Here is a 26,318-nt window from a genome sequence, read left to right on the forward strand (position 1 = left end):
TTGAGGTTATTTTGCTTATTTCCCTCCATAGCAGATCTCTGGGAATGACCAAACCCTGTGGTCCGATCACTGATGAATCCTGGAAAGATGGTTGTTACTGAAGCCCTGAGACGTCCTCACAGTGAAATCCAACGCAGCACCACTGCCTAAAAAGACATGGCAGGGAAAATCAACACAGAGACCCTAAAACAAGAGCCTGATTGAATCCAGAGTCTCAATAATAAGAGTAACTACGGTGGATACGACGCAGAGACTGCAACATAAATTGTAATATTAGCTTGTTTTTCAAACATCAATGTGCTTTTAATTTCATGCGAACGGGGGAGGTTTTAAAAAAGTATGAGAACTTGAATATTGAAAAAGGTTTGCGTCTTGTAATACATGTAGTTTTTGTGAAACAACGTGTGGAATTTAATTCCTAGATGCTGTGGAGTAACCCGATACTGATTTTTTTTTGTGCATGTTTATCTATTTTTTAGAAATGAAGGATATATGATTTCTATGTGGAGGAAAACGTTGGATAATTTTTAATGTGATGAAGGAATAGTTGTTTTCTGTAAAGCAAGAAATGTGTGTTTTGTATCAACAAGACGTAAAGCAATATAGAAGAATAGTTCTTAAAAAATTGATCTTGAAGAAGAAAATAACTCTCTCTTTTTTATTTTTATTGAGATCACATCAATGTGCCAAGGTACATTACTACTGCAACACTGTTTCTTAACTCAGAGTGCTTGTAGATGAAGTTACAACACTTTCACTCAAGTTTCAACTTTGATGCCTGTGTAGTCTAGGTTTATATGCACTAAGCCAGTTTAATTGGAGGTATCTGGGTATGCAATGATAATGGAGTGCCTCAGAAAAACAATAAATCAATTTCAGCAATACAACTAAATGAAGAGCACTTTTATTCATCCCAGGGTTTTCCTGGAAGGGGAAAACTTTCCTGAAACCTTGGACTCCAACACACCATGTTTTAATGTTATCAAAAACAGCTAAAATACATTTGCAGTGTATGAGTTGTGATGTTTGAATGTGTAGAAGGGGGAATGGATACTAAAACAAGTGTGTGAGAGCATATATTTTATTCATTACAGCATTACGCCAATTGCACCGTTGCTCGTTTATTTAGGCAGAAAGCGCAATGTTGTCGTATGAGGTGACGCAAAGCGTGCCGCGCGTTCGCTCTGCCCCTCCCTCTGCTGTTGTCAATGAACATTCAGATTGGCCGAGGCTTAGAAACGAGCAATCTGATTGGCGGAGGCGCCGAATCGAGCAGCGTGATTGGCTGAGGCCTGGGAAAGAGCGTTCGGGGATCCTCAATGTACAGGCCGCAGTAGTGCTACCGTTGGAAAATTAACTATAATAAATTGCGACAAATTCGAGGGGATCCGAAACTCACCAACGCTCCGAAGGCAATCGCGGAGTAGGTAAAGCGTTTTGGATTTGTGCAGCGTGTGTATAAAACGGTCGCCGTCGGCCCAGTCGGCCTGCGTGGGCCTGGCTGAGCCTTGTGTTGTGTTCAAGCGCGAGGAAGCGCCCTGCGCGCGCTCCTGCTAGCGCGAACTAACGCCAAACCGTCTCTCCGACGACCGCGCGCCTTGCTTTTGACGCAGTAATCAGTCATATACGAAGTAAATGCAGAGAACGCGTCGGGGTTGCGCGTTTTTGTGATACTTCGGGTTGTGTTGTGCTCGATTTCATGTTGACATATTAGTTAGCTAATGCTAATAGCCGTTTAGCATGTAGTGTAATGGCGGAGGGCAAGATGGCGCAGTAACGCGGCTGCATTTGCGCAAGCTTTTAGCTGCGTACGGACCGATTTCTCCTGGAATATTAAAGTGAATTCCGACGTGTTTTGTATTGTGTATAGGTTTTTAACTGGACTGAGTCAACGCAACAATCCAAACTTTGTTTCGATGAAACTGTCACATGGACTAGTGCGCTCAATTCCGAAGCCTACTATGGCGAAGGCTCGCCTCACGAATATATTAGCGGCGCTCATCACGCCATTGGTTCGTGCAGTCACGTGACGGAATTAATATTAATGAGTCCAGCCTTTGTCGTAGTAGATTTTCGTTTACCGCATACTAATTTGCTATGTAGCCTTGGCACCGATTTCGCACATTTTCAGACACGGCGATCATTTGAAAAAATAAGGCGCGTCTTTTTAGGGACTGTAAAATTATAGTACTTTACCATAATGGAGATATGACGTCATGCTGGAAACCCCCTCACCTCATTGTTATACTGAAGTCTAATGTAATGTTAACCGTGTATATGATTATAATCAACCAATTTCTTGACACCAATCTCTATTATTATTATTATTATTATTATCTGCGTTTATTTATAAATGCTATTAAAGTTGTGTTATTGCAATGTTCTGTAACCTGAACTTTCCTGAATGGAAAAAATCACTGTTTATGTTTAATAAAATCGTTTTATTTTGGTTGTATGCTTTGATCTATGTTTTAGGATATTTTAGAACTTTTTATATTTGGAAACCCAAACAAGAATTTGTAGTTATACGTTACTCCCTAAATTATATAAATGTTATACAATTTATTTTCTCTGTTTCTTTCAGATGCTTTCCTCCCAGATGCCAGATTCACAGTTTTGCTTAATATTTATGACACTTTTATGTGAAGGGAACTACTGTCAAATGTGAAGGTTTGTATATCAGTTTTCACTCACAGTGCCTCATGCTTGTGATTTGAAAAGAATGAAAAATTAGGTGTTTTATGAGTATTCATTTCATTTTGATTGTGTGCTGGAGTGAATTTTCTGCCATTTTATGTAGGGCTGCCCCCTAATAGCCAACTAAACGTTAGTCGACGAGAAGTGACTTAGTTGACCAAAAATGTATTCGTAAGTTAGTCGCAGAAGAACAAACTCCACAGGAATTTTATGGTAATCACAGTATGTTGGGAATATCCTCCATCAACCTCAAATATGTCTTATCATTTGAAACATGTAAATAGCAACTTTACATGGCCGCTCGCTCTAATGCTAACCTAGATAAACACTATTATTAGTGTTTGTGCGGAGTGTTTACACAGCAAACGCGGCACAGAAACCGAATCTGAAGCGGCATAACATCACAAAAATGTGCATTTACAGACCGTTTAATACTTCTCTGAATCGGCATGAAGGCATTTAGACGGCAATGACAATTTTGAACATTACTAATTTAAAACTACAGTTTTAACAAAGTGTTATAAATTAATTGAAAAATAATGAAACGTATAAAAATACAGAATTTTTAATTATTTTTTTCCTCTGCGTGCTATAGGCACTTTTGATGTTTTTTTTTACTTCTGTACTTATAGGCTATGGTATAGCCTAGTTGTCTTATATATTTCATAAAATTAAATTGTGCCTGATTGAACAAATGCTATAAAAAATATATACTATTATGGGTAGATCACTGTAGGATTAAAGGTCCCCTTCTTCACGATTCCATTGTTCAAACTTTAGTTAGTGTGTAATGTTGCTGTTAGAGCATAAATAATACCTGTAAAATTATAAAGCTCAAAGTTCAATGCCAAGCGAGATATTTTATTTAACAGAAGTTCCCTTTCAAAGCCTACAGCGAACGGCTGGCTTGGACTACATCCTGGTACTTCCTTCTTTAATTACGTCAGTAGAGCAGTAGAACAGACTAACCTCCGCCCACAAAGAAACGCGAAAAAGGGGGCGCGGTCTTGTTGCTGTCCCACGTGGAGAAGCGGACGTGTCGCGTGGAGAAAAGGAACTGTTGCGTTGAGTGTGTTTATCGCCATGTCATCGAGACGCTGTTATTTTCATCCAGGAGTCAAATCACCTTTGTTTGGCTTTCCCAGGGACGCTGTAGAGATTATTGAACGCATACATCGCTCCGTTAAGAGGCGTGACCTTTCCAACGTGCGCAAAGCTGCTGTCAAATTACAACACAGGAACCGCTTTCACGTGCGCTAAACTGTGGTCGAATCACAGCACAGGAACCGCTGGCACAATCAGAACTCGTTACGTGTTTCTGAAGGAGGGACTTCATAGCACAAGGAAATCACCAGCCGTTTTTAGGACAGTGGAAACAGCGGTATACAGATAAGTAAATAGTGTGAAAAATACTGTGTTTTTTTACACGCGAAACATGAACACATGTTATATTGCACACTGTAAACACAATCAAAGCTTCAAAAAAACACGAAGAACGGGACCTTTAAAAGAGGACGAAAGTTTTTTTTCAAAGAAACAAAGTCACTTTGGAGCAGTCACAACAACAGCAGATGTATCCGCAAATATCAAAACGAATATCAAATATCGTTCCCAAAGAGGTTATTTTTGGAATATAATATCACGCCGACAGGGTTAATCATAACCCATCTGAGGGAAATGTTGCAGTGCGTTGATCTGCCAAAGGAAGATTACAAATGGGAGACGCCAATTTATTACACACGACGGTGGTTTTCGTGACGATGTGAGGCCACAAATCTAGGCCCTATCCCGGCCCATGTCCGGCAGCTTATCAACATTCTCGGCCCGCGTCCGACTGGAGCCCGTGTTTCCCTATTACACATCGTTGCAGCCATTAAAATAGTTCAGTTTTGTTTTTAATGTCAAAGTAGTTGTATTTCGTTTAGTTTCTTTACTAAGTTAATTTAGAAAAATGTTAGAAGCAATGTTTTTGTTTTTTAAAGTGACGACCAAGCGGCCTACAGTGAGTTAACCACATGTTTGATCAATTTAGCCTCTCAAATCAACACTTGACGTGTCTTGCCTATAATATCCATTAGGGATGCAACAATACAGTTAGTCCACGGTTCAATACATACCTCGGTTTTTAACCACAGTTTTCGGTTCGGTTGGGTTCTGATGGCTTGTCACATCAGTTTTTTGCTATTCTATTCTTAAGCGACAGGAACAAAAAGAGGTTAAGGAGAAAAAAGACAATACTCTTCCTTTATTTTACTTAAAAGAATTGAAAAACCTTACTTAAACTTAAAACTTTACTTAAAAAAAACCTTGTACACATTCCTAGTGTATTGTATAATATAAAATAAATATATATATAGATTTACACTGGCAGCTCAGAGCTGTACAGCAGCATTTAAGTATGAGATTGAATGAATAAATGTAAAAATAAAACACTACATAGACTTCACTATAAAATATACACTGATTCTTATTAAAGCTACTGTATTAAAGTTTTTCAGTCAAGAGCAGTGAGTGATTTTCTCTTTGTCTTTTGTTATTTTATTAACCACTTAAGGAATAGTTCACTCAAAAATGAAAATTCTGTCATTGATTACTCACGCACAAGTTGCTTCTCCCATTGTAGGAAATGATAATATGTCGTATTCAACTGTCACATGTGTTCAACAGAAGAAATAAATACAGGTTTGGAACAATATTAGAGTGAGTAAATAATGACATTATTTTAGAGGTGAACTGTCCCTTTAAGGACAGCGTGTTCACTACTGCACTGCTGTCAATTTAAGACCTGCGTGCATCTAATATACAGACACACAAGCCGATTTTACTTTCACTTTAGACATAACCAACTGTGTTTATGTTAACCTTGTGTGTATTTGACAGTATTAGCGCAGTAAGACGACTTAGTCCAGTAATCACTAGTTTGACAGGCGTTTAGTGCGCGCGCTCGGAAAAACGCATTGTGCCCTACGCGCAAGGCTTTAAAACATATGCAAATAATGAACGTTCGTGATTGTGAATAACTATAGTGTTCCGTGAGTATAACTCCACCACTAACCTGTGATGTGAATGTATGTCGTGTTGTTCAGTATTGGGATGGAGGCAAATGATAGAATGTCTAGTAAAATAATTAATTAAACGCAAAACCGAGAAAACCGCAATTCACAAGCGCGTATTGAACCGTGAATGCCGTACCGAATGGTTCAATATTATATTGAGAATTGTGGCATTTCTAATATCCATAGATATAAAACACTTCAAGCATCATAATGTTAGTTTAAACGTTTAGCCGTAGCCATCACCACAACCAAAAAAGGGCATTTTTGATAAGCTAAACAAATAAAAACAAAAACGTGCAGGTTGTCTTGCCTTACACCTCTCCGCAAAATGAATATAAATCCGATCTTCAATTCCCAATTCCCCTTCAATTTAAATGTGAGTACAGGACTCTTTTACCTTAATTCCTAGATGGTTTGTCTCCTGCTTCTTGATCCTCGCGCCGCGTGAGCTGACGCTGACAGGCGGTTGGCATGACAATGGGGTAGTTTAAGGCGGCACAAGTTCGCGTTCATTTACACTGAATCAAAGCCGTTTCAGCATCGCCTTTGATACTAGGGGCCGGGGTGGGTCAGTCTGCTTTATTGCGGCATTGCGTCTTTACACTGAATTTGGAGCAGACACACATCCGCTTTAGAGCCGCCTTAACTCAGCTGTGAAAAGATGCCTTTACTGCACGACATGGAGGTGCGGGTGCGATCACTTACATTTTTTTCCTGATAACAGCAGAAACAACTTAAAGGGTTAGTTCACCCAAAAATGTAAATTCTGTCATTAATTCCTCTCCCTCATGTCGTTCCAAACCCGTAAGACCTTCGTTCATCTTCTGAACACAAATGAAGATATTTTCTGATGAAATCCGAGAGCTCTCTGACCCCTCCATAGACAGATATTTAATAAACACTTTCAAGGCCCAAAGGTAGTAAAGACATCGTTATAATAGTCCATGTGACTCCAGTGGTTCAACCTTAATGTTATGAAGTGACGAGAATACTTTTTGTGTGTAAAAACAAACAAAAATAAAGACTTTATTCAACAATTTCTACACGTCGTCTGTGTCTTTCTCCTACGCTGTTGATGTAGTGAATACAGTCCTACGCCAGAGCGCCGGCTTACCATTGGCCGATACTGTTCTTGTGAGCACCACAACGCATGCATGTGATGCTGACGCACGACCTGGCCAATGTAAACAGCGCAGGAGACTGACAGACGAGAAGAAATTTTTGAATAAAGTCTTTATTTTTGTTTGTTTTTTGCGCACAACGTATTCTCGTCGCTTCTTAACATTAAAGTAGAACCACTGGAGTCACATGGACTATTATAACGATGTCTTTACTACCTTTGGGCCTTGAAAGTGTTAATAAAATATCTGTCTATGGAGGGACCTGAGAGCTCTCAAATATCAAATAATATCTTCATTTGTGTTCTGAAGATGAACTTACCGGTTTGTAACGACATGAGAGAGAGGAATTAATGACAGAATTTACATTTTTGGGTGAACTAACCCTTTAAAATACTCCATCATCTTTGGTCATAAAGATAAGATGAATGCATTATTCCAAACTGTAAAACTCACAATAACAACAAAATATTGTACTTTTGTAAAATAAAGAAAACAAACAGGATGCGCTTTCTGCTGTTCCAGTCTGCCCAGTCCAGTCCAAAATGATCCGAAACTGCTTGCCTCACGGACCTGAGAAATATATCCATAGTAAGTTTGAAATGTCTAATTTTAAACAAACCAGTTTGAATCTAAAACAAATACTCTTTGATTATGTAATCCGTATGAAAGGCATGTCCTCTGTTTTGGAGAGATCGGCATTATCAGCTTCATCTTTGCATTCGACTCTGACTCAGAAAACACTAGATTATTAATAAACAATTCAATGTCTCTATTTTTTCCTGACACATTCTTAATCATTATTGCCGGTGCTTTGCGGCAAGCTTGATGCGTGCGCTTGAGCGTGGAAGAGGCATTACGTCCCCTTCAACCCCAGTATATATTTAAGCAATTAAATTAATATAAACGGGCAATTAGTTGACTAATGGCTTCAATGAACGACGACTAGTCGACTAGAAAAAATCTTTAGTCGGGGTAGCCCTAATTTCATGTGATTTATATTTTTATCACGTTCCTCATATTGCAGTCCTTTATTTTTGTTTTCACTTTTACAGTATTGTGAAAAATCCCAGATAATGGATCACTGTGGAGGGATCCTGGAGCTTCACAAGGATTTGAAAATGCCCCACACAATGATAATGGCAGATTTCGGTAAGGAAACGTAACTAAAATAATGAGTCACTTAATTGCCGTATGTTTTGTCAATTGTAGGTTATGACATTTGCTGATCATCAGTTTTTCAGCCTCAAATAGCTGCTATGTGACCGTGACAATGCACAGTTTGTATTTTGATGTATGTTCACACCAAGAACAATAACTATAATAATAACTGTAAAGTTGTAGTAATCGTTGTAATTCTCGTTGTAAAAAAAAAAAAGTTAGTTCGGAGCCCAGATTTATTCACTCCCATGCCTTTCCAAACCCATAAGACTTTTATTCAATCTTCAAAACACAAATTAAGACATTTTTTCCATTGAAAGTCTACCTGGACCAAACAGTCCACCAAAACTGTTCATCATATAAAGCAATCATGACTCTTTACAAGACTTGGATTAACTGCTCAGTGCTTATCAAACCAAAGTCTTATGGGTTTGGTAAAGATATTAGATTAGATTAGATTAGATTAGATTCAACTTTATTGTCATTACACAAGTACAAGTACAAGGCAACGAAATGCAGTTTAGGTCTAACCAGAAGTGCAATAGCAGCAAGTGCAGGATATACAACGTTTGCATAAGTGCAGGACATGGATATGTACTGAGTATATATAAATATATCTATAAATAGAGAGATGGTTATTACTATAAACAGAATTTACAGGTGAATATGTACAGTGAATAATATACAGATGGCTATTACTATAAACAGAATTTACAGGTGGATATGTACTATGAATATAATATAATATACAGATGGCTATTACTATAAACAGAATTTTACAGATAGAGGTATACAATGATATGTTAGGCTAAAATGAGGAATATGGCAGTGGATTAAGGTAGTGCAATAAATTATGGACAGAAGCTATCCGAAAAAAAGTGTAAAAGTGCAGTGGAAAGTGATTCCATATTACGGTTAGAAGTACGGTGCAAAATGCAAATGTAAACAGTAGGTACTGTAAATAACAGTCGGCAGTGCAAATGAGCATAATGAATAAGTAAACAGTTGTGACTGTAATAAACAGTCGGTAGTGCAAATAACAAAGTGAAGGCGGATGTGAGGTAGGAGAGTTATCAGTATATGAGGGGAGTGGATCAACTGGGGTTTGAGTTCAGTAAAGATATGAGAGTAAAGAGTACATGGTGACAGAATTAGCATTTTTTGGATGTGAACTATTATTTTAATGAAAAACAAACAATATGAACTACTACATAACTGACAAAGTATTTATTGTAAACTTCCGGACATGTTTGTTGTGATATTCTCTTGGGCAGTTGCAGGGATGGGTGGCCTGGCCCACATTGACGGCGAGCACATAGTGGTGTCGGTGCCGGAGGCCGTGATGGTCTCAGATGTGGTGACGGATGAGGGTATCATGCTGGAGACTAGCCTAGAGGCCGAAGTGGTGGAAGGGCCTGACATCTGTCATGAGGACGTCATCACCACTGAGGGAGTGATCATGTCTGAGTCTATCCTGGAGGCCGAGGTGGCCATCCAAGAGGCTCTGGGTGGCGGCGCTGATCTGATGGAAGAGACGGTGCCCGATCAGGTGTTCGTGGCTGACCTCATGTCACCTCACGATCAGAGTCCACTGGATCACGACCTGGTGTCTGCAGAGGTCATGGTGACGGACACGGAGACGGTCATCCAGTCACATGACACCATGCCATCAGATGTCACTATTAAAGTGGACGATGAGGATGATGTGAAGAGCACTTCAGAGGACTACCTCATGATTTCCTGTGAGTTTGCTGTTACATGCCAGCTTGGATTGATTGGATCCACAGCAATGTTTGATATTTGGCTTCTTTGCAGTGGATGAGGTTGGGGAAAAGCTAGACATTGGAGACGCGTCTTTAAAGATCAGTGCAGATGTGGTTCAAGATGACGACGGCTCGAAAGAGGATGAGTTCAGCTCTGAGGTCATCAAAGTTTACATCTTTAAGGCGGATGGAGATGAAGATGTGGAAATTGGTAAGGAACACATTTCAGATCTTTGCCACAAGCTGATTACTACTCATGCTCTCGCTGTTAATGTGGCTTATTCTTAAGAGTAGGGTTTTGAGTAGTATCGCCAAGAATCTGGCGATACAATACAGGGGTTACGATAGGATATATTGTTAAATACTGCGATAGTGTAAGAGAGGCAATATATTGCAATTTTTCTTCTTTTTTTTTTTAGAAAGATCTAATTTAAAAGAATAAAGAACACAACCATATGCATAAAACCTGACACGTTACTATTTTATTTAATTAATACAGTATCATTTATATCACTAATAACTGTTTTGTGCAATCTAAGTAAAGGGAAATAGTAAAGTGACTGCAGGATTCTTTATGTGTATATGTTTTAAAGGTTCACAGTGTAGCAGTTTTTAATTTCTAAACTATTTAAAGGTCCCGTTCTTCGTGTTTTTTTGAAGCTTTGATTGTGTTTACAGTGTGCAATATAACATGTGTTCATGTTTCGCGTGTAAAAAAACAGTATTTTTCACACTATTTACTTATCTGTATACCGCTGTTCTCACCGTCCTAAAAACGGCTGGTGATTTCCTTGTGCTATGAAGTCCCTCCTTCAGAAACTCGTAACGAGTTCTGATTGTGCAAGCGGTTCCTGTGCTGTGATTCGACCACAGCTTAGCGCACGTGAAAGCGGTTCCTGTGTTGTAATTTGACAGCAGCTTTGCGCACGTTGGAAAGGTCACGCCTCTTAACGGAGAGATGTATGCGTTCAATAATCTCTACAGCGTCCCTGGGAAAGCCAAACAAAGGTGATTTGACTCCTGGATGAAAATAACAGCGTCTCGATGACATGGCGATAAACACACTCAACGCAACAGTTCCTTTTCTCCACGCGACCGTCCGCTTCTCCACGTGGGACAGCAACAAGACCGCGCCCCCTTTTTCGCGTTTCTTTGTGGGCGGAGGTTAGTCTGTTCTACTGCTCTACTGACGTAATTAAAGAAGGAAGTACCAGGATGTAGTCCAAGCCAGCCGTTCGCTGTAGGCTTTGAAAGGGAACTTCTGTTAAATAAAATATCTCGCTTGGCATTGAACTTTGAGCTTTATAATTTTACAGGTATTATTTATGCTCTAACAGCAACATTACACACTAACTAAAGTTTGAACAATGGAATCGCGAAGAAGGGGACCTTTAACAACAGAAAGTGCATAGTCCATTCCATGACTGAATGACTGTTTGTTTTAAATTTAATACTGTAAAGCTGTTTGCTCTAAAGCAGTCTATAAAGTGCTATTTAAAGTACTGAACTCCAGAGCTGGTGCATCCATATCCACATCGCTATGATCAGATGCTTTCGTTCTGCTGCCACCACTTTCAATTTTGTTGTGTGTTTATTTAGTTACTGAGAGGAAAACGTGCTGTACATATTCTATCGAAGCGCTTCTCAGCAGCGCGGATGACGTCGGGATGTTAAGCGAGCTCTCAGATTCAATGCGTTTTCCGAGTATTGGATTTGAACTTGGCCTATTTTACAAACAAAAGGACTCTTGTCGATTTCCTTAGTGGCCTCTTTATAGCTGAAGCCAAAATAAGTCCACACTTCGCCTCTGTATACGCTTTTCCGGCTGCGCCACGTCAGTTTACGTTCTGAGATAACACTGCCATCTAGCGGTTGGGTTTTATACAGTCTGTTATTTAAACCGAACACAAAGCCGTGAATCTTCGATGTAAATAAATAAATATATAAATATCGATACATTGTTTTTGTGAATCGATGCAGTATCGCCAAACATAATATCGTGATATTCACGTGTATTTTCTTACACCCCTAGTTTTGAGAGACGTCAACACGAACAGTAATATAGTTATTGTTCTTGCTGTGGACGCTTAACTGGGCAAAACCTTTCCTATGGAGATAATAGCTGTAGAGGTTTCTCAGGGCAATATATATATACAAGGGGCCCACAAAATATTTGGACACTTGAGCCACAATTTCACCCCAAAAAAAGTCAAAACATGGTGTATAAAACATGGTAGATATGGTGTTCAAAAATAAGACAAAAAGCCTTGGATACTTGTTTTTTTATTATAAACTTCGGATGAACATATGAAAAACGTTCATATGTTGACTCACACCCAGGGCTCCAGACTGTGACCTTTTTTTCCTGCAGGTAACAGAAACCACTGTAACCATTCCTGGGTCTAAATATCACATAATTGGGGCCGCTTCAACCCGCGGACATGGAAAAACAGCTTGGCAACACTGTGTGCAGTTGCGTTCTGTTGACATTTGTTATGCTTCGCTCCGTTGCTCTGATTGGTTGTAGGTCTATCCAATTGAGGTCTTTCCTGGTTCGGTTGAAATACGCCCCCATAATCACAGCCCAACGGAGCAGTTTCAGACTCATATTCTGACTAGAATTGAGTATGACAACGTCAGGCTAGAGAAAATCGTGTTTTTGTCAAAGACAACATCTGGATCAGATTCAGAACGATGATCAAAACACAGATGGAGGAGATCGAGTCCATCACCCTTAAAGGGTTAGTTCACCCAAAAATGAAAATTCTGTCATTAATTACTCACCCTCATGTCGTTGGACACCCGTCAGACCTCCGTTCATATTCGGAACACAAATGAAGATATTTTAGTTGAAAGCTGATGGCTGAGAAAGGCTTCAGATAGGCCTCCATTGGCATTCAGTACATTTACACTTCCAAGATCCATGAAAGGCACTTAAAACGTCGTTACAAAGTCTATCTCACCACAGTGACTCTACAATAATTTTACGATGCGACGACAATAGTTTTTGTGCGCAAAAAAAAATCAAAATAACACCTTTAACCAACTTGTTCTCGACTTCCGTGTGTGTCTCCACGACGCATGCGTGAGAATATGACGCAGATCCGGCGTTCGGACACATGACCCAGAAGCGATTTGTTTACGAGCAGAGGAAGACGCGCGTGTCTAAGCTGTTGAATTCTACATTGATCGTGCTTTAGGTCTCGGCGTAGTTCTCAAAATGGGGTTAAAGTGTGTATTTCATGGATTCCCGAACGCCGGCGCTACGTCATATTCTCGCGCATGCGTCGTGGAGGCACACACGGAAGTCGAGAACAAGTTGGTTAAAGGTGTTATTTTTAGATTTTTTTTGCGCACAAAAACTATTGTCGTCGCATCGTAAAATTATTGTAGAGTCACTGTGGTGAGATAGACTTTGTAACGACGTTTTAAGTGCCTTTCATGGATCTTGGAAGTGTCAATGTACTGAATGCCAATGGAGGCCTATCTGAAGCCTTTCTCAGCATCAGCTTTCAACTAAAATATCTTCATTTGTGTTCCGAATATGAACGGAGGTCTGACGGGTGTCCAACGACATGAGGGTGAGGAATTAATGACAGAATTTTCATTTTTGGGTGAACTAACCCTTTAAAGCTTCACAGTCAGCTCGTCCTGGGTCAACATTTCATTCACTAACATTAGGCAGTTTTGATTTATCTGCTGTTTAATGTTGATGATCGTGTTTTACATGCACATGATTATATGAGATTGCTTGTTTCTGCTTCTTTCACGCCTGTGTTTTGATCAGGAGATTCTGTACTCTTCTGACCGTATATAACAGTGAAAACGGATTGCCGGAAATTTCCTTCAGTGGCGGGGAAAGGTTGTCTCAGAAATGATGGAAATTTCACAAGCACAGCATACTATGCATCCACAGTACAGCCCGTTTTCTGATCAAATCTGAGTCAGATCCCGAGGGTGTAGAGCAACCTCTTATATGTGTAAATATCAAGGACATTTTGATTTTCCATTCATGCCCTGTAAGATGAATATGTTTGGATTGTGTTTTAGGCAGCACAGAGGTGGTATCAGAAAGTGATTTTCCCAATGGGCACGCGGTGCTGGAGTCAGTGGGCTCGGGCCGGCTGCCCAGAGAGAAGATGGTCTACATGGCTGTGAAGGATGCCAGCCCAGGAGAGGAGGATATCAGTGAGTGCTATGACTCTTTTTAAGGAGAGTTACATGTGCCTACAGCAAGTCAAAAATGTGCTTTAATTATACTCTGAGTCTGTCTTGATTGTAGACTGTTCGGAGATGGCTGACCAGGTGTATATGGAAGTCATTGTCGGGGAGGAAGAGGCTCCTGCTATCACAGAAGCACAACTGGAGGACACACCAGTTAACAAGAGCTTTGTTCCTGCGGCCTGGGCAACTGCTTATGGTCCTTCACTTTTTTGTTGCAGGCAGAGATACAAATTGCTTTTAAATTAATAGTCCACCCAAAAATGAAAGTTCTGGCTGAATTCGGAGCAGGATACAACCATCCTACTCTAGTATGGGATTATATTAGAGTAGCCGTACGATAGCTCAGGGACTCTCAAGTGTTTTTGTCAGCCGAATCCCCATCTTTGTGATTTGATATTTGATATAAACCACCTGCAGTTCCCTCAAGAACACCCAAGGGCCCGCGAACCCTCGATTGGGAAAACTCGCGAAAACTGATGACAGAATTTTCATTTTTGGCTAAGTGTTACCTTAACATTTATATAAAACATTCTCCTTTCCTTTTAGTGCATTTATAGGGTGTAAATGTCCGATGCAAACACCTTACCAGTCATGGCTTTCCTACAGGAAGCAGTCTAGAAAGTAAGAACGGTGCAGCCACTCCCTACCTACAGATCACTGACAGCATCAGCACAAGCCGAGCTCTTAAGCAAAAGATCAGGAAGAAGAGAAGGGGAGAGACACGCCAGTGCCAGACAGGTATGATCTTATGCTAGTGCTAGAAACTGTTTTAGTCAATGTGAACTCAAATTGACCCCATAACATAACAATAACATGAGTTCCTGGTAGGGATGGCTCGATACCACAATTTTGCCTTCGGTACCAAAATCTAATACCGAAGTACCGATATTAAATCTATACAATACAGGGTCTGAGGATATTGCCCATTATTTTACTCACTCTCGCAAGTTTGGGGTTTATGAAGCGGGAAATTACTGCAAATGTTTATTATTAAATTAATCAACGATCAATGAAAAGATTATCACATCAAATCAGTCATTTGAAAACTTTATTGTACAAAGTAATTTCAGCAATACTGAGCGTCTCTGTAATTCTGGCTTCAAAAGCACAATAAAAGCAATCTGCACGCTCCAATTCAACACTTTCACTGTCGTTTCGGGACAGCTGATTTTATAGCATTTCGTAATACATGGGATAGGAGCTCTTTGAGAGTTTTCTTTGTGCTCATACCAACAACACACACAAGTCTAAAGAGCTCGCACATTCCAAATAAAAGTGTTTTTCTTTAGTCAAATACACACAAAATTATGTAGAAAATGTCCATCTGAGTCCAGTGAGTTCACTTAAACACTATGTCTTACATGAATGTAAATAGTGGCATAGTATGCGTGAAAATTCTATGAAATCTAAACGTCATTGGTTGAAACTAGGGATGCACCGAATCCATGATTTGGATTTGGGTTCGGATTCGGCCGAATATTGGGCTTTTTGATGGGTTTGGTTTCTGCCGAACCTCAGAATGTTTTCCCACCGAACCGAACCCTAGGCTTGCACTATGCGCGCTCCAAAAAAAAACAACTGGTCAATTATGCTGGTCAAACGTAATGACGCCGCCGTTGAAAGTGAAAATGAAAATTGTGAACAGAAAACGTGGCAGTACTTTCAGTCAAAAGAAGGCGATTCAAGTCAAGCTACATGTTCAATTTGCAATGCCGATTTGTCTCGTGGTTGCAAGGATCCTAAACAACAGCCGCTGTTAAAACATTTGCGTATGAAACATCCGAAAGAATACGAGGAATCTACAGACAGCAGCCAAAATGTATTTTATTTTACTGTGCAAACCGCTGCACACAGATCAGATAAAATATAAATAAAAAGAATAAAATAAATAGGCCTACACTAAATATTTTTCACTTAAATAGTTACCAAATTAAGATGACAAAACGAAAATGCACTGAATCCGTTTGAAGCTTTGAAGAACCAGAATTGGGTTTTTTTCGTTGTTGTTTTTTTTGTCAAATAAAAATAGCAGGCCTAGGCTACCTCAATTCACACCTTGGAAGGTTTTTTTTAATTTATTATTTATTTTTTAAGTAACATGTCTAAGTGATGTGGGTTAGTCTGGAGCCGCCTGTTGACAGTTAAACCCCTCGGCAGAAAACACCCTCTCAAGTCTCCACAGCGCGCGAGCCTCCAATGACAGTTGTGCTGTTCTTTGGAACGACAGAGGACGACTCGGGGTAATTTTTCTATAAACCATCAGGAAACAGCAGTGAGAAGAACATACGTGACAATGTTTACTTTAGTAAACTTGACTAAAACCACACTATTAAAAGCCTTGAACAAGGCTTCAGATGGACCTGATGTCCCGTGAATACAGAGATAACGCCTCGCTAGAGTGGCCAGCCTCGGGAAGCGCCTTTCATTTGCGTTCCACCAGTCAGGAGCTTGTACTACTGCTGTATTTTTCTGTCGAAATGGTCCCACAGAGTAAGCTTTTCCATTGCTTCATTTTGCGAGATATATCTGGTTTGTGGTTGCACATGTCGGCGCGCTCCGTGAGTGAACAAATAACGCTATACAGCATATTTCTTAACCATGCAAAAAAAACTGAAAAGCGTTAAAAACATTTAAACCGTTTAACTGATAGTATTAATCGGTCAAAGTTCTTACTTTCGATAATGGTTAAATGATCAATAGCATCCCTACACTGCTGTGGACGTTGTTTACTTCATTAATGTGTTTACTGTGATAATGGGAGTAGGATTCGGTTTCGGATTCGTCCGAATCTTAACCAGTGGATTCGGTATTCGGCCGAACCCCAAAAATCTGGATTCGGTGCATCCCTAGTTGAAACGCTGGAGATTTCATGACATTTAAACAATATGATCTTATGTATGTGCATTGATCAGTGTTAAAAGAAAATAAATGTCTAAATTAGATGGTTTGAATTATGCACTCGCCTGTCGATCTCTTAATGTCTTGTACAAGTCAGGATGGGCAAGTGACCGAGGCTTGGCAAGGTCACTTGTACTGGTATTGTACCGTTTTAAATAAAATATATACCAGTATTTTCCCAGTACCGGTATACCACACATCCCTAGTTCCTGAAAAAAATGTTTGTCGTCTTAATCTTTCATCACAGTGTCATTAAATGACTCTTCTTTTTGACTGTCAAACTTTAAACTACCATTGTAGTTAATGCAGCCTTTCTAAAAACCTGCCTAAATGTAATACTGTAATTGAATCTTCAGAGACCCAAGTATTCATGTTGATTATGTATTGTTTTTCCCCATTTAAATGTTTTTTCATGAAGAATCCTAATATCATTTATTTAAGTACTGAATTGAGTACTTTTTATTGCACTTAAGTGGTCAAATTCACAGAATAAGGCCAATGTCCATCTTGGCGAGTATCAAAAACACCGTTGTCTTAAGTGAACGCAAACGGTTGGGTGAAAATCGGATCTTTGTCAGTATATTAGATCTGTGCATTCAGTCTTAAAGTGCCATTAATAATAATAATAAAACAACAAAAGACAAAGAGAAAATCACTCACTGATCTTGCCTGATGAAACTTTTGTAGCTTTAATAAGAATCAGTGTGTTTCACTCTTAAATTCACACAGCAATGACTGTAGTGGGTTTTTTTCTTTTACATTTTATCATACAATTCTATAATGTAGGTCTATCTAACGGTTAAGCACTCTGTTTCATTTGTATTTATTTGTCCTTTGTTCTCATTTTATTACTGACCGTTTACTTGTCTTCAATAAGCCTAAGAATATTTTACTTGGGCTAGTATTGGCTTTTGCTGTGATGCTGAATTTGATGATATTGGTATTACTGTCATCTAAAAAGTTGGCTTTGTACCAACCTTATTTTCATAACCATATTGTGATCTATATTGTTTTCAAGACTGAAACTTAAATGTGTTCCTCTAACACCGAAACAAAAACATTGCAGTAAAATACTTGCATTTTGGGAGAAAAACATGGCATTATGAAACATTTCAAAATGTGAGTTTTTTTTTTTTTACATATAGTTGACCCATATTTAAGGAAAAATAATTGCAAGCACGTATGCATTTTTCCTACGCTGAGCATTAATCTCAGTTAACCTTCATGTACCGTATTGTTACGAATATAAGACAATACATCTGAAAACATTTAGTTGTCGTTTATTCGGGGTCTAAACTTTTACATGTCAAAAATACACCTGCAACAGTAGGCAGCGGCAAATACAAGTAAAACGAGTGTTTCCCCAAGGACTGATAAACGTAGCGGAGTCATCAAACAACTCTTATTAAGCAGCCAAGAAAATGCGTGTTAGAGTGTAATGTTAGAAGTTGGCCAGCCCAAAAAGACAGTCTTAAAATGCAAACTGTCAAAAAAAAGCTTACCACGGTCCGAAAAAGACACTGACAGGCAAGTGTGTCAGTACACAGCTGAAAAAAGAAATGACGGCTCTGGTTATTCAGCTGAAGCCAAAGAGACTGAACTTACCCACCAGTGAGGCCTATTTCTTATTTTGGCTACATGCTGACGCACTTGCCTGTCAATATCCTCAAAGCGGCCGCTTTGATGCGGCGTGAGAATGATGCGCCGTAATGGATTAGCGTTTGCTCTCCGACTTCAGAAAGAGACTGCTGTCTTTCAGCGCTACGGGATCGGCATTATCTACCTGATTCAAAGGGCATATAAATATATATTTTTTCCTTAGGCCGATCAAACATCTTTGACATGCCAGCATCTGTCACTGTTAGGGTTGGGAACCGAGAACCGGTTCTTATGCAGAACCGAAACTGATTTTTGAAAAATACCAGAACCGCGCGAAATTCCTAAGTTTCGGTTCCGAAAACGGTTCTGGTGCAATGTGTGTGCAAAGCGCTGGAAACGTATCCTTTTATAGCGAGTGACAGCCAGTGTTGCCAACTCCGTGATTTTCACGCTTTCCCGTTTTCCACTGTTGCCGCGGGCTGTGTTTCATGTCCGCGGGTTGAAACGATTGTGCAATTGTGCGGGTTTTGTTGTGAAAACCTGGCAACCCTGGCTCACCTCATCATGAATATTAATTACGTTGCCTGCCGCTTCCAGGAGGGCAACGCAGTTCAGCACTGAAAGCCCTCGCGCTACACATTTACGGTTTTGCGTCAGATATTTTCTCGTTGACCACCAGCATAGCGAAGAGAAAGTCACAAGTATGGATTCATTTCCAAAGAATGAATGATAATGAAGCAAAATGTAACACGTGAAAAGTTAATAACATGCAAAGGAGGCTGCACTAGCAATTTGACAAAACATTTGCTACAGCACAGAGTGCCACAGGGCTTATACCAGATTTATAGTGAAAGGCCTATATATATATATATACAAGTTCACTGAATAACTGAATTACTATTAAATTAATATATAACTAATTAATAAATATAACTAATAAATATAATTTATAACTTGGTTTTATTCAGAGACAGAGAGATAAAATGTAATAAGACAATTTCAGAGGTGTTCATTTGAAAAAAAATGTGTTGCAAGAATGGCTTAATTAATACTGTAATATATGTACAGTACAGGACTTTTTTGACATTGCCAACCTGTAAATACATTTTAGAGCAAGTAATAAACACAAAATGGATTGTTTGAGTTGCGTATTGTGCCTTTTTCCTTTACCACTTAATGTTTAATAATTTTAATGGAACCGGAATCGGAACCGGAATCGTTAGGCGGAACCGGAACCGGAACCGGAAAATTTATCACGATTCCCAACCCTAGTCACTGTACATAAAAAAGTGAGAAATCAGTCATAGTGAAATCTACGAAATGAGCACTTCAGGTTATTTTTATGGTAGCTATGCCATAAAGTGTTTATTTCTCAATGTGATTGTTGTCGGTACATTTTAGCAGTATCTGCTACACGTGAAATACAGAAAATAAAAATTTTAATATGAAAAATATGCATTATTCAAATTATTTTTAAAGTATTTTCTTTATTTGGTCTTCAAAAAGCCTTGATTGTCTTATATTCGGACAATACGTAATAGAACAATAAATGCAATTAATGATAGATTAAAAAATAAGCATCACCATCGGCATATGTTGAGATGGTCCCATGGGTGAACTTGACCTCTACACCCTGGTCAAAACACCTCCTAAAAATGGATGTTGGTGTCATTGTTTCAAAAGGGAAATAGTCCTTCCTCCTTTTTAATTTTGATGGTTCTCACCACTCTGAAGTGCACTATAATGTTGATCTTTTCAGCATGTCCTCCTCCTTTGTTTTAGCTGTGATCATTGGTCCTGATGGGCAGCCTTTGACCGTCTACCCCTGCCACATCTGCGGCAAGAAGTTCAAATCACGGGGTTTCCTCAAACGACACATGAAGAATCACCCGGACCACATGTTCAAGAAGAAGTACCAGTGCACCGACTGCGACTTCACCACCAACAAGAAGGTGAGTTTCCACAACCATCTGGAAAGCCACAAGCTCATCATTAAGAACGAGAAGATTCCCGAGTACACGGAGTACACGCGGCGCTATCACGAGGCCAGCCCGCTCAGCTCCAACAAACTCATACTGCGGGACAAGGAGCCCAAGCTGCACAAGTGCAAGTACTGTGAGTACGAGACTGCCGAACAGGGACTCCTGAACCGCCATTTACTGGCTGTGCACAGCAAAAACTTTGCACATGTCTGCGTGGAGTGTGCCAAGGGCTTCCGCCACCCTTCCGAGCTTAAGAAGCACATGCGGACACACACGGGCGAGAAGCCCTACCACTGCCAGCACTGCGACTTCCGCTGTGCCGATCAGTCTAACTTAAAGACTCATATAAAGAGCAAACACGGGACTGAACTGCCCTTTAAGTGTGGCCATTGCCCCCAGGCGTTCGCCGACGACAAGGAGCTCCAGAGGCACACTGAGATTTTCCAGGGTCATAAGACTCACCAGTGTCCACACTGCGAACACAAAAGCACCAATTCCAGTGACTTGAAGCGCCATGTCATCTCGGTGCACACTAAAGACTTCCCGCACAAGTGCGACGTGTGCGAGAAGGGCTTTCACAGACCCTCCGAACTGAAAAAACACGCGGAAACGCACAAGGGGAATAAAGTACACCAGTGCCGGCACTGTGATTTTAAGACATCGGACCCCTTCACACTAAGCCGGCATATTTTGTCCGTTCACACAAAGGACTTGCCATTCAAATGCAAGCGTTGCAAGCGCGGCTTTAGGCATCAGAACGAACTTAAAAAGCACATGAAGACGCACAGCGGACGCAAGGTTTATCAATGCCAATATTGCGAGTACAACACTACGGACGCTTCAGGTTTCAAACGGCATGTCATATCCATCCACACTAAAGACTATCCACACAGGTGTGACTATTGCAAGAAGGGTTTCAGGCGACCGTCAGAAAAAAACCAACATATAATGCGACATCATAAAGAAACCCTACTATGATGCTCTTTCATCCCCCAAAACAAGATCCGACGCTCTGCTCGACAGCTGCATTATCATTTAGATGGCCTGCATTTAACAACCTTCTTATTTAATGTTCTGCTTGTAAATCAAAACTTGAGACGGGTAACAGTAAGTGGCTAACAATATGGTCTTGGTCAAAGTTTTCACGCCACACTTTGCGCAGTCTTCGCTTTCTCTGCAAATGAAAGTGAAGAAAATCCAGTCATTCAGGGTCTCAAATGCCTATATTTTTATACCCACTTTGCTGTAAGCAAATCACACCCTCTATTAAAGGGATAGTTCACCCAAAAATTTTATTACTTGCCCTCATGTTGTGCCAAACATTTAGGACTTCATTTTGTAGAGTTTGAAAGATGTTTCGCCGAACGTTCATGCTTTTGTCTTTCATTAAAGGAACACGCCACTTTAGTTTGAAAATAGGCAAATTTTCCATCTCACCTAGAGTTAAACAGTTGAGTTTTACCGTTTTCGAATCCATTCAGCCGATCTCCGGGTCTGCCGGCATAGCTTAGCAAAGATCATTGAATCTGATTAGACCGTTAGCATCTCGCTCAGGAAAAATATCGAAACTCTTTGGTCATTTTTTTTTATTTAAAACTTGAGTCTTCTGTAGTTACATCGTGTACCAAGACCGACGGAAAATGAAAAGTTGCGATTTTCTAGGCCGATATGGGACGGCACAAAGTTCCTTGATCATTACGCAGGAATGAGAGTTTAGTTCCTAGACGTATCGGTCTAGAAAATCACAACTTTTCATTTTCCGTCGGTCCTATGTAACTACAGAAGAGTCGAGTTTTAAATTGGAAAAATATAGAAACTCTTTGGTAATTTTTGAGCGAGATGCTAGAGGTCTAATCAGATTCAATGATCTATGCTAAGCTATGCTAAAAGTGCTACCGCCAGACCCGGAGATCGGCTGAATGGATTCGAAAACGGTAAAACTCAACTGTTTAACTCTAGGGGAGCTGGAAAAAGAGCTTATTTAAAGGGATAGTTCACCCTAAAATTGAAAATTGTCATTTACTCTCATGTTATTCCAAACCTGTATGAATTTCTTTCTTCTGCTGAACACAAATTTTTGAAGAATGCTGGTATCTAAACAGTTGATGCTTCCCATTGACTTCCATAGTATTCTTCTTCTCCATATTATGGAAAGCAATGGGGTCCATCAATTCATTCGTTGACCATATTCTTCAAAATTACTTCAGAAGAAAGAAACTCATACAGGTTTGGAACAAATTGAGGGTGAGTAAATTATGACAGACTTTTCATTTTTGGGTGAAAAGTATCCCTTTAACTGACAAGTGGCTGTCAAGCTTCAAAAAGGACGAAAAAGCACCATAAATGTAGATTTTGTGCTACTCTGTGGTGCTTTTTTCTTGTCCATCTTGAGTGCCGGGTCAGTGTATACTTAAGCATGGAAAAAGCGGCACAATGATGTTGTGTTACATGGGAGATAATGACATGGATTTGGTATAACACGAGGGCGGGTAAATAATGACGGTTTTCTTTTATGGGTGATATATTCCTGATCAGAGCATCATCACAGGCCTTAGTCAAGATAGACGCCATATTGAATTTTACGCGGATGAAAACAAGGCTAGACTTAGGCTTTACCTTAGATGACATCGTTTTAACGTCGCAATGTCGTTTCATCAGCTGAACAGTCAGTATGTGCTGAACAACAAAAATGTAATTGGCGCTACCCTGACTAAGGACTCTTGGGACAGATGCTTTCCTGTTTTTCAAGTCGTCAAATCACTAGATGTATTTTACCCACTGGTATGTCCAGGTTTTACTGTACCTTTTACCATTTTGTAACCATCATGATGTTAATTTCAGCCGTTTCTTTTTGTGGTAACATTTGCGATCCTAGTGTCTTGAGCGCTCCTTCCTGAATCAGGCGGTTTTGTTCGTAACTTTGTGAATACCACTACAAAAATTCAATGTTTATGTAAAATGAAACGTTAGCAACAATGGCGAACATGCACATACTGCCAATATTTCGGATCTCCTGCGTCATGCCTTACATGTATTTTTGTTTTGCACTGAATTCAGTATGAATCGATTTGTGAATATTTTTAACAAGTTTCAGTTATGCTATGATAGATGTATACATTTAACAAATGCAAATCACATTAATAAGGGCACCTTATGCTTTTTAAATGTCACTGCATTATTTATTATTTTTTAGTGGGTGGGCAAAACATAGACACATCATCCTAAACCAGAAGCCATCCTATTTCCCACCCAGTAAAAGACCTCGGCGATCAAAAGAGGCATGCCTTGATATCTAGCTCTATTAATTGGCATAGCTATTGATTTGTAATATGACTGTAGTTAACAGCAGCGCCCAGCAACTATAGTAGTTCGCAGCATATCGCACACGGTGGATTTCATTCATAGGTGGAGGTGGAGAGGGGCTGTACTTGTCAATCATGTTTTTATTGTCAGACTTCTTAATGTAATCGCCACTCATGTATTTACAAGGAGACAAAATAGTAAAAGTGGATGATTTAAAACAGCTTTAAAGTGATTAGTTCTGTTTCTGAAATTACAAAACGCCACTTCTAAAGGTTCATCGACTAAAATTTCCGCATAAATGCATGTTGTAAATCTTGCTTTTGTGACTTAGACATCTTTATTCACAGTTAAATTGGTTGTATTATGTTAGAGGCGAAAGAAAACATTGTTTAATTGATCAAGTACTTACAAAGTAATCCGTTATCATTTGATCCCTGGGACCTTTATATATGTGCACAATTGATGTCATCAGACTATCAGGGTGTCATTCATGAATCACAAGGAGAACCGTGTGTGTGTGTGTGTGTGTATAGTTTGTATAACCATTTTTGCGTAAATGGATGCACTGAATAGATGCAGCAGTTTACGTAATCCGTTTCATGAGCGATTCACCAGTTCGTTCTGCTTGTGTTTTGTGAATGAGGTCCGTTGCTGTTGTGGCTTCTTGAATTATTCCAAACCATATTTCGAAACTCACCTGTACAGGCAGAAACCAAGTGGCGAAATGTATGCGAGCAGTCTAGATGTTGCTGTGTTTGTTACAGTTGTGGTTGGAGATTAACACTCTTCATGAAAATAAAATTCATGCGCTTGAGTTCTTTTTCTTTTTGCCGTTGTGGACAATTGGTGAGGAATCAAAATAAATACTTCTTTCAAAAAGGATTCTTTTGCTTTCAGAAATTTTCACACTCAGGTATTTCATTGACATTTAGCAAATAGCACTTTTCAGATGTAAAACAATTAACATAATTCAATGGAAATCATTTTAATCTGCTTATAAGTGTTGTATTATGCCATTAAAGGTAATCATAAATACTGTATTCTGTTACTGTTCTATAACCTTATGTGTGTGTATCGTTCTGCTCCTCCCGGCACAAGTTAAAGGGATAGTTCACCCAAAAATGAAAATTATCCCATGATTTACTCCCCCTCAAGTCATCCTAGGTATGTATGATGTTCTTCTTTCAGACGAATACAATCAGAGTTATATTAAAAAAGTCCTGGCTCTTCCAAGCTTTATAATGGCAGTGACTTGATGGGTCATTTTTGAAGTCCATAAAAGTGCATCTATCCATCATAAAACTGCCCCACATGGCTAACCCTAACCCCACGGCCAAAAACATCCATATTTAAAACTTTATAGACTAAAATAACTTGCTTCTGGCGGATTGCCGCATGCATTGATTTACTGCGAACCCTTGACGCATGCGTATTGACGAACGCAGAAGCACAGAGGATAGAGCAAAACAAAACACTGGTCATGAATTAGAGTCTAAAATGAGTATTTTTAAAGAGAAATGCTGGAGGATTTCGATATTAGAGAAGAGGGGCTTGAGTTTGTTGCCCAGCCCAATCCGCGAGAGGCGTCAAAGCTTGAGATGCTCCTGTACGTCCCCTCAGGGGTCACTCTTTTAGCACAAGTCGACTTGTGTACCGCTGACCAGCCGGAAGCTAGTTATTTTAGTCTATAAAGTTTTAAATATGGATATTTTTCTTACACAATTGCACCACTTCGCCATCTCCCCCCTCCAAAAAGAGGCGCTTTTTAATTTTTTTGGGTTATAAATTCATTTTTGAAAGTGTGTAACTCAGGCCCTGTGTGCTCTAGCACCCTGCAGACAGTTTTGGCTGTTTCCACTAGATTCCAGAAAATACTGGAAAAAAAGAATTTAGTCTGTATCGTGTTGTATGCAGTATTTATTCAAATGGATCTGAATGGAGGAATATTACCTTTTTTATGCAATTTACGCCTACCCAAATCTCTCCAATATACAAGCCTCCCCATATACAGTGGTATAAATGCAATATCCCAGTGTCACAAAATTATTTTCCCCAGTGTTTGCTGAAATATGCTGGAAACAGCCCAAACTGTCTGCAGAGTGCTAGAGCTCACAGGGCCTGAGATACACACTTTCAAAAATGAATTTATAACCAAACAATCAAAAAGTGCCACTTTTTTGGTGGGTTATTACAGCTCAGACAACATATGCTTAAAGGGTTGATTCACCCAAAAATGAAAATTCTGTCATTAATTACTTACCCTCATGTCGTTCGACACCCGTCAGACCTCCGTTCATCTTCAGAACACAAATGAAGATATTTTAGTTGAAATCTGATGGCTCTGAAAGGCCTCCATTGGCTCAATGGCAAGGTTCACTCTCAAGACCCTTAAAAGGCACTAAAGACGTCGTTACAAAGTCCATCTCACTACAGTGGATCTACAATAACTTTTTACTTTAAATAACGAATTATATAGTGATGACGATTTCAAAACACGGCCTCATGAAGCTTCGAAGC

The 26,318-nt window shown here is 39.6% G+C and overlaps 2 protein-coding genes across 5 annotated transcripts in view; both read left to right on the plus strand.

Moving 5' to 3' along the window:
• Positions 1-900, plus strand: part of LOC307139868 (SLAIN motif-containing protein-like) — a 48,131-nt gene extending 47,231 nt beyond the window's left edge. Inside the window, exon 9 of one of the 3 annotated variants that reach the window (XM_079839005.1) lies at positions 32-900. In XM_079839005.1, the coding sequence (XP_079695131.1) occupies positions 32-101 (70 nt within the window). In that variant the 3' untranslated portion in view covers positions 102-900. The remainder of the gene's footprint in view (positions 1-31) is intronic. The other 2 variants (XM_079839007.1, XM_079839006.1) reach the window with 2 other exon arrangements.
• A 327-nt stretch (positions 901-1,227) lies between these two features.
• Positions 1,228-24,675, plus strand: znf711 (zinc finger protein 711). Of its 2 annotated transcripts, none has more exons than XM_079839803.1 (9): positions 1,228-1,423; positions 2,585-2,670; positions 7,927-8,023; positions 9,307-9,774; positions 9,848-10,006; positions 13,846-13,983; positions 14,078-14,215; positions 14,626-14,757; positions 20,299-24,675. In XM_079839803.1, the coding sequence occupies exons 3-9, from the start codon at positions 7,948-7,950 to the stop codon at positions 21,474-21,476; spliced, it is 2,289 nt and encodes a 762-aa protein (XP_079695929.1). In that variant the 5' UTR covers positions 1,228-1,423; positions 2,585-2,670; positions 7,927-7,947; the 3' UTR covers positions 21,477-24,675. The 2 variants fall into 2 exon arrangements, with proteins under 2 accessions (XP_079695929.1, XP_079695928.1); XM_079839802.1 differs by having other exon boundaries at positions 1,250-1,427.
• Positions 24,676-26,318: the final 1,643 nt, after the last annotated feature.

This window comes from Gobio gobio (assembly GCF_949357685.1).
Source record: "Gobio gobio genome assembly, chromosome: 16".
Lineage (NCBI taxonomy): Eukaryota > Metazoa > Chordata > Actinopteri > Cypriniformes > Gobionidae > Gobio > Gobio gobio.

Excerpts from the sequence above, each read along its gene's own strand:
- znf711 (XM_079839803.1), top strand. The coding sequence starts at position 7,948 with ATGGATCACTGTGGAGGGATCCTGGAGCTTCACAAGGATTTGAAAATG. Across the intron at positions 9,775-9,847 it reads GGACTACCTCATGATTTCCT|TGGATGAGGTTGGGGAAAAG; the intron begins GTGAGTTTGCTG and ends GCTTCTTTGCAG. Across the intron at positions 10,007-13,845 it reads AGATGAAGATGTGGAAATTG|GCAGCACAGAGGTGGTATCA; the intron begins GTAAGGAACACA and ends ATTGTGTTTTAG.